Source organism: Citrus sinensis, chromosome 4 (assembly GCF_022201045.2).
Source record: "Citrus sinensis cultivar Valencia sweet orange chromosome 4, DVS_A1.0, whole genome shotgun sequence".
NCBI classification, from domain to species: domain Eukaryota; kingdom Viridiplantae; phylum Streptophyta; class Magnoliopsida; order Sapindales; family Rutaceae; genus Citrus; species Citrus sinensis.
This window is the reverse complement of record NC_068559.1, coordinates 15,035,378-15,044,294: the sequence shown is the minus strand read 5'-3', so window position 1 is coordinate 15,044,294 and position 8,917 is coordinate 15,035,378. Positions and strand designations below refer to the sequence as shown.

The following is an 8,917-nucleotide window of genomic DNA, read 5'->3' as shown; positions in this document are numbered from 1 at the left end:
TTATTTTTTTACAACTTGATGAAATTATATTATTGTAAGTATATGTCAAATCTCTTAAAATTCTGTGCTAAATAGTTTATCACTTTTTGAAATAAATAAAGTTAACTAACTTAAAAAATTTAAGTTAGGATATTTTAAAATTTTAAAAAGTGTTCAAAGTAATATTTAGAATATAAATAGTCTAATTCCATTTATTATTATACGCTCTGCCAACTTTATTTTTTTCAATGAAATTTATTAAAAAAATTAAAAATTTTATTAAATTACAACTACTGTAACTTACAATACCTTTAAAATTTATACCGATCCCATCACTTATCACTATTCACATAATTTCGAAGGAGTTTGACAGTAGGAGCTGACAGTAACTTAGCAGCTCCCAAGAACTAAAGTTGTTAAAAGAAAAAAGAGAGAGATTTATTAATTTTTTTCTTTTTTTAAAAAATACTAACTCTACATTTTACAAAGATGACAGTGATACCCACTATTTCCACGAACCTGGATATCAGTACACTCATTATTTCCACTTGTTCTGTAGCAATTGAGTAGAAATTAAGCCTTTCTGCCGCCTATATAAGCCACATCCAAGGATCATATTGCTCGCTGACTCTTTTTAGCTTTCGCAGACCAAATTGGACAGAAGAAGCTTCTACTCTCTCACTATTACTCTATGTTTCACCTTGGTGCTGACTCAGAAATGAACAGTCTCGTGGGGTTCAGATTCTACCCAACTGATGAAGAAATCATTCGTCTCCTGAAGAAGAAGAGACTTAACCCTGGTTTCTTTGTCCATACGATCAAGGAAATTGATTTCTACAGCTTTGAGCCCTGGGAGCTACCCTGTAAGTGATCGTTCCAACCAAGTACGCTACACGATGTTTGTTTAAGATTAATTAGTTTAGTAACTAAAATTCAGAAATTAATGGAATCTTTTGCTGCGATGCAGGCCATTCGGAGATTCAGTCTGAGGAAGAGGTATGGTACTTTTTCTGTGAGCCTGATTACAAGTATGCCAAGAGTAGACGGGTAAATAGAGGAACAAATGAAGGAACCTGGAAAAAGACTGGCAATGGTTCTAAAATCAAGCGAAAATACAGTACCGAAGTGATTGGTACCAAAAGGATTTTGTCTTTCTCCTGCCATGATTCTGCTTCCAAGAAAGCTAAGACTGAGTGGGTTATGCACGAAATAGCTGTTGAAGATGACCCTGATTATAAGGTATTAGCTACTGTTTTAGAATTGCGTAGGTATCGTAAAATAATCTGTTTATTTTCATGAAAAATAATTGTAAAATACTCTGTTTATTTTATTGCAGAAGGACTTTGTTGTGTGTCGCCTTGAAAGAAAACGGGAGAAGAAGATGCTTGGTGTTGTTTCCACTAAAAGAAAACGGGATGAGAAGCTTGGTGTTTCCACTAATGATGGTGATCAATCTTGTCAAAATTTGACTTCTAAAAGAAGTCATATTGCAGAAGATACTACTAGAAATCATGTTGTAGAAAAAGAAGATTTGGTTTCTAATAGGACTCGGGTTGCAGAAAATACTGTTTTGGCCTCTGAAGTTCAAGCAACAGACCATTCGATTTCTGATTCTAGAGATCATGTTGCAGAAAATATTGTCGACAATTCTGTTGAGGCAGAAACTCGACAATTTGCAGAATTCAATCCACAGGGAGATGGCTATAATGGGCTGAATGAAGCCTCTGTCTTGGCACTGCAGTCACCAGTTTATCCAGAACAGGAATTGTCATACTCTAATGGTTCTAGTTGCGGTAATGGTTTATTGAATTCTGAATTTGACAGTGAGCAGGTAGATGACCAGTTCAATTCACAGAGGGATTTTCAGAATAAAGACTCTCCTAATGAATCTGGGCAGACCACTTCTGACTTCCTCTCATCAAAGTCAGATGAAGGAGTTTACTTGGAGGATGGCAGTGACATGGACTCTGAAACCTTCATTGCAAAGGTGACGATATTCTTTCAGTATTAATAGTACTTCAGTAGCATACGTTAAGAATAATCAAATCCTCCAGGAGCATATTATATTATTATTAATGTAATATTGCTTCATTCATAGTGTATTGTATTACAAACTTTTTAATCCCTGAGAGTGGTTGTTTGGGGCATTTGGTTGCACAAGTTACTCTCTATCATATGTAATATCTACATGTAAGAGTACGGTCAAGTTTTGGAGAAGTTCAGCTTGTTAAATGGGAATGCTTATTGAAAACATTAGTGGCTGATCAGACTTGATAGGCCTAAGGGAAGATCAAAAGAACTCAATTGCCAGCATCTTTGACTGTTGGAAATCAGCAAACCTGGAGTCCCCAACACAGAGGCTATTTTAAGGTAAATGTAGATGCAGCTGCTAATGCAGATAAGCAAGTCCCAGGGCTGGGAGCTGTTATTCGAGATGAAACTGAGAATGTAATTGCAGCTGCAATTAATCCTTCAAAGTTTTATGGAGATGTATCTTTTGTGGAGGCAGAAGCAGTGGAGTGGGGTATGCAAGCTTAGCATTATTGCTTGCTGAATCAGGCTCCCAAGAGGTGGTTACCTGGCATTATTGCTTGTTGAATCAGGCTCTCAGGAGGTGGTTAATTTTGTAAACAAAAGGCAGGGCAGCAGATTCAAAATCTTCTGTTTTATCTCATAAATTCAGTAACTTTGTGAAGGGCTTTGGTCATGTTGGTGTCCAGTATGCTCATAGATCTTGTAATGTTATTGCCCTCTCTTTAGTTACTAGAAATGCGAAACTGTTGTATGGATGGGCTCATACCCTTCACAACTGATGTATTTATTTTCTTCTATGAATTGAATTTGGTTTTATTCTCAGAGTAAAAACTGAAAAAAAAAATTCTGATGTTAAAAATTCTTGTGACGGTAACTGTCTTCATTCATGTATATATGACACTATAAGCAGTTTGCTCATAAGCTGTGGAGGCTTTTGTTCATCCTTTTTTGTGGCATCTGCAACAATCTCCTAGCATCCTTGTAAATAATACAAAATTGTTAGTCAAGCGGTTCATTGTGGCTTTGAAGCTTAAATAATTTTCACATATTAAGAAGCAAAAACAGGAGCTAAAATGAGCCGCCTCCTTCTGAATGAGTAATGACTAAAGTTGCTCCGTCAGAAAGTTGGTTATTACTTTAAAGAAACAAGTGATAAAGCGGAAACAAGAGATAAAAATGCGCATAGTACTGCTGATCTCATTTCATTGGAATACATAAGTACAAGATTCTTTCTTGTACCCCAGGAGGTATGATGTGTCATGTATAATTACAGCTATTCTGTACTACTCACGATCGTCGACCAGTTGTCTAAATCTAAAGCCAGTAAGCTTATGCTTTCACCCATAAAGCTATATGTTTATCTTTAGGAGCCCCCTAAGTTAACGTAACTTAGCACTCGTCTTATCTTTATTGTCCAAATATGAGATGAAAAAAGAACACGGATAATACTTTGAAGATAAAATTGGTCATTCGAGATCTATTAAAATTGGTTTTGAAAACATTTTTAGTCCATCCTAGTAAAAATCTTGTTAACCGAAAAAATCGTAGAACTCCAAAAACTCTGAACTCCATGAAAATCGTAACTTGCTGAAAACGATTCTACTGCCGCTGCCTGAGGATCGGTCCACCAAAAAGGCTCGTTTTCGCAGCCATGGCATCAACGAGGATAACCCACTGCCGATATCCTTCAAGGATGCGCTTGTGGCCCTTAGCCAAGACATAAATTTTGCTGATACTGAGATGGAAGAAGAATGAGATTTTGAACCTGGAGATGTGATAGTAGGAGATGATGGTACCACGCCAACTATCCAATTCTCTAAACGAATTCATGATAAACTGACTAAACCTTGGTTGAACTCTGTGGTGGTGAAGTTGTTGGGGAGAAGCATTGGATATAAGGTTCTATGTAATCGGCTAAAGGTAATGTGGCATATGATACAAGATTTTTCAACGATTGACCTTGAAAACAATTATTTTTTAGTTCGCCTCCACTCACCGGAGGATGTTGTCTATGCACTAACTGAGGGGCCATAGGTAATCTTTGGGCACTATTTAACAGTACAACCTTGGACTCCACAGTTTGACAGCACTATTACTGATGTCGATTCTGCAATTGTCTGGATTCGTTTAACTGGTATGGCTTTTCATCTATACAACAAGCGTCTACTACGAAAGGTTGGACAACTAGTGGGTACTGTTATCAATATTGATTATCATACCGAATTACGGGAGAGGGGAAAGTTTGCTAGGATTGATGTCCGCATTTCTTTGTCTCAACCTTTGGTGTCTTAGTTTAATTTGGATGAGGTCCAAAAGGTTGAATACGAAGGTTTGTTAGTTATCTGTTACCAATGTGGTAAATATGGCCACAATAGCATCGCTTGCCCCGACAAAGAAAATCTGAATAGGGCTAACGATGGTAACTCTGAGAGCATTCCTCTAATTAATGTGGCAGTTGATAAGGATGGTGCTCCAGCTATGGCAAATAACAATAAGGAGAAATTTGGTCCATGGATGGTTGTGACACGGAAAGGGAGAACTGAGTAGTAGTGGACAAGGAGAACATTTCTGATTTAGAGAGGAATCAGTAGAATAACTTTAATACTGCCTCCCGTTTTTCTGCTTATTTGATGATCTCGACACAAATGCCGTGGTGGAAGTTGCTGTTCAGAACCCTTCATTTATCCCTCCCCAATGACCAACTGCATCCGTTACTGACCACTTTAACGCCTGAAGGAACCCTACTTTGAAAACCTTTACTACCCTAAAACCCCATAACCACCTTTCTAAAGGTAAACAAGAGGCTAAAGCACAACTTTCACGACTTAGGCAACCGAACTCCAAAACTTTCACTTCCATGCATGTAAACCTACTCCCCCATGTTACTAGAACCTTTTTCCCACAATACACACATCCCTATCCCGAACCCATCAGGACATACTCCTTGTTTGCCCGTTGAACCTACTTTCACTTGACAATCTTTGATCCTCATAACCATACAACAGTGACCTTTCCCATAAAAAAAACCATGCGATGATGGGCAACTAGCCGGGTTGCTCAAGTGGAAAAGATTCTGCCAACCCTGAACAGCAACGCTACCCAAAACAGCTAGCTAATCCTCCCGATGATAAGGATGAAAGGGAAGTTAATACAATGGCAAACTATGCTAGTGACCCTAAACTTGTATTCAGGCATGTAAGTGAAGACACGATGTTTGATGATGAAAACAATGTTGTTAATGAAACTCCTGGCATGCATGAAGGAGCGGTTTTAGGGCTCAGTATGTAAGCAGCTCATACTCACCTTCTTTGTATATATATATTTTATGACGATTTCAATCCTTTTCTAGAATGTCCAAGGGGCGGGGTCCCCAAACTTTCGACGTGTTTTTGCTACTTTAGTTAAAAGCTACAATCATACCATTGTTGCGACGTTAGAGCCCAGAATCAGTGGTAAGAAAGCAGATGACTTTATTAAAAAAAAGTGGCTTTGACCGCTCACATTGAGTGGAGGCTATTGGGTTCTCTTGAGGCATTTGGATCTTATGGAGGAATTTTTTTGACGTTGAGAATGTCTTAAATCATAACCAATTTATTCATTTGAAAATCAGTGTCCAGAATGTTTTCCAATCTTGGGTCACAACAGTCTATGCGAGCCCCAATTCAACTGGATGTCGTGATCTTTGGCGCCATTTGAATTGTATTGCGGATTCGATGCATGATCCTTGGATTGTGGGGGGTGATTTCAATTCAATATTGTATGCTGAGGAAAAATGTGGGGGGTTCTTAATTGAGCACGGGTGTTTGTCCAAATTTCAAATCACGGTATCATGCTAAACAAATGGTTGACTTGTAGTTCAGTGGCCCCCGATTCACTTGTTCATGTGGGAATCTTTCAAAACATCTTGACCGCGCTATGAGTAATCAAGAGTGGATTCTCAAATTTGATAGTTATTCGGTTACTTATTTGCCACGAATTGAATCTGACCACATACCGATTTTGGTTCGCTTTGGGCGCAATTCTAGATGCATGGGGAGCACCAAGCCTTTTCGCTTTCTAGCTACTTGGATGACTGACAAACGGTTTGGGGCTTTTATGCAGGATAGCTGGCAAAAAAATACTCCTTATTCCTAGGTAGCCTCTATCTTCACAAATAAAGTGGTTACTTAGAATAGAGAAGTTTTTGGCAATATCTTTAAACGGAAAAAAGAACTATTAGCTCGAATTGGTGGGATTCAGCAGGCTTTGGAGCGCCAGCCTTTCCGTAGTTTGTATCGTCTTGAGGCAAATTAAAAAAAAAAGTTAAAAGAAGTTCCATCTCAAGAGGAGTTATTATGGTATCAAAAATCCTGTAGAGACTGGATTAATTACAGGGATCAGAATACCTCTTTTTTTCATAAAAAAAAAAACCATTAGAAGGAGGGCTCGTAATCGCATCACTACTATTAAGGATGATGGAGGTACTTGGCTTTATAATACACAGGATATTAAATATCATGTCGTGTCATTCTTCTCTACTTTATATAAATCTGATCAAGACACCTACTGTCCATATTATGTGCAAGGGTGTTTTCCTCAAATTGATCAGCTTTGCTTGGCAAATCTTGCTACTCCGATTGATAATGAGGAAATTCGTCAGGCTGTTTTTCAAATGAGCCCTCTCAAAGCCCCTGGAGTCGATGGCTTTCCTGCTGGATTTTATCAATCTCAGTGGCATATTGTTGGTGACTCTTTCTGTGCTGGCATAAAGGAAGTATTCACTTCGCATTGTATCCCTAGAGAAGTTAATAAAACCCTCTTCATCCTCATCCCAAAGACTAAACACCCTATATCTTTTAAGATGTATCGCCCTATCAAGTTTATTGTGAATAGACTTCAAGTTTTACTCCTCGATCTCGTTGGTCCCCATCAGACAAGCTTTGTCCCTGGCCGACATATCACTAAAACATCATCATTGTTCATTTTATGAGACGAAAGATGGGTAAAAAAGGTTTCATGGCTACAAAGGTTGATCTGGAGAAAGCGTATGATAGATTAAGTTGGAATTTTATCCATAAGACTTTAATGGAGCTCTCTTTGCCATTGGACCTTGTTCGCTTAATAATGGAATGCCTTACTTCTAACTGTATGAACATTTTATGGAATAGTGAATTAACTGATGATTTTTCTCCTAGCAAAGGTGTATGGCAGGGTGATCCTTTGTCTCCCTATATTTTTGTGCTTTGTATCAAGAGACTAAGTCATGGGATTTATTGCTCAATTCAGCAAGATCAATGGAAGCCTATTTGGTTTATCTCAGATGGGTACTCCCCTAAGCCACTTATTTTTTGCTGATGATCTTTTACTCCTTGCCGAGGCCTCTGTGAGCAAGCTTATTTCATCAATTCGGTCTTGGAAGAATTTTGTTTGTGCTCTAGCGCAAAGGTGAATAAATCTAAGACCTAGGTTTATTTTTCCAAAAATGTGTTTGTTGATGATAAGTGCATATTTTTCATATATTTTACTATTAATTTCTCCATCTTTTTCTTGTTTTGATCTTAAATATTCTAGTTATTTTAGTTAATTTTTAAATTATACATATTTTACCCTTAATTATTTAATTACTAGTTATTTTTATTTGTTATTTTTAATTAATTAAATTATTTTATTGAATAGGGAATTAATTGGAGATTATGAATAAAAAGGGCATGAAGAAGTTCAAATTGAGAAGGAATAAAGATTAAATTGGAAGATAAAAATACAGTCAAAAATTGATAAAACCGAGTGGAAGAAATCAAAGCAATTAATCCAATTGAGAAATGTTGAATAATTAAAAGATTTAATTTTTTTCAATTGGCAATTGGAGTACACGTGCATGGCATTGCAAAAGTGGAAAGCATTTAAACGGGCCCGCAATTGACTTTCAAAAGTTGGAATTAATGGCTTTTGGTGGCGTTAAATTGGAGAAGGATTTCAATTAGAATTGAAAAAGGATTTCTTTATTCTTGTTGGAGAAGAATTCGGTCAACTAACATTATAAAAGGAGATTGCAGCCGCTGGACAGAAAAAAAGAGCAGGGCAGATCCAATTCGGCAGCAAGAGGAAAATCAACAGCTGCAAGAAGAAGAAAAAAATCAGCGGCCGGAATTAAATTGAAGAAAAAGGCAGCCGTTTGAATTAATCTCTATGATTGGTTTTGTCAATTTTCTTATTTCCAATTCAATTATGTTAGGCTAAATTTTTATTTGGTTGAGGGTGAATTCAAAACCCTAAACATGCTATGCAATTAAATTTAAATTCTACCATTCAATTTATTTAATTGAGATTGTTTATGTTCTTCTATAATTAATGTTCATGGTTTATTCTTGTTTTGTTTGAGTGGCTAATTAGATAGGACTTGAATAAATTTTATTGTTAGATTAAAATTCTTGATCCGTAATTGTCTTGATATTTTAATCATTAGTAGCGGGTTGGAATTAATGATTTCAATTGGAGAACATAACATAGGTTAAATAATCCGAGCTTGTGTGTTTATTGCCTAGATCAACCTAATATCTTTCTTTGTTTAATGCTTCCATTATCTTAAATTTAAAGAGCTTGTTTTAAATTATTTAATGGTTAGAGATTAGGTGAAGAGCTTATTTTACCTAACGACACACTAATGAAAGATTGAGACTAACAGAGCTTATTGTTGTCTATGGTTGATAGTTTTAATATAAATTGATAATAGAATTGATATATTATGTTCATGTTTGGTGGTGGCGAATGATCATTTAACCAAAGTTTTCATCATTATTCTTTCTTTCTCATTTAATTAGAGTTTTTATTAAATTCTTGTTCGTAATTTTAATTTATTTATTTCTTACTATTTAGTTAAAAATTCATAAACCCCCCTTTTATTTTTAATTGGCACTTTTGTTAGTTA

The 8,917-nt window shown here is 36.4% G+C and overlaps 1 protein-coding gene across 1 annotated transcript; it reads left to right on the top strand.

Moving 5' to 3' along the window:
* Window positions 1–533: 533 nt before the first annotated feature.
* LOC102627869 (NAC domain-containing protein 105-like) lies at window positions 534–2,829 on the top strand. Its single transcript, XM_006485331.4, has 3 exons — window positions 534–842; window positions 947–1,218; window positions 1,316–2,829. The coding sequence occupies exons 1-3, from the start codon at window positions 671–673 to the stop codon at window positions 1,988–1,990; spliced, it is 1,119 nt and encodes a 372-aa protein (XP_006485394.1). The 5' UTR covers window positions 534–670; the 3' UTR covers window positions 1,991–2,829.
* Window positions 2,830–8,917: the final 6,088 nt, after the last annotated feature.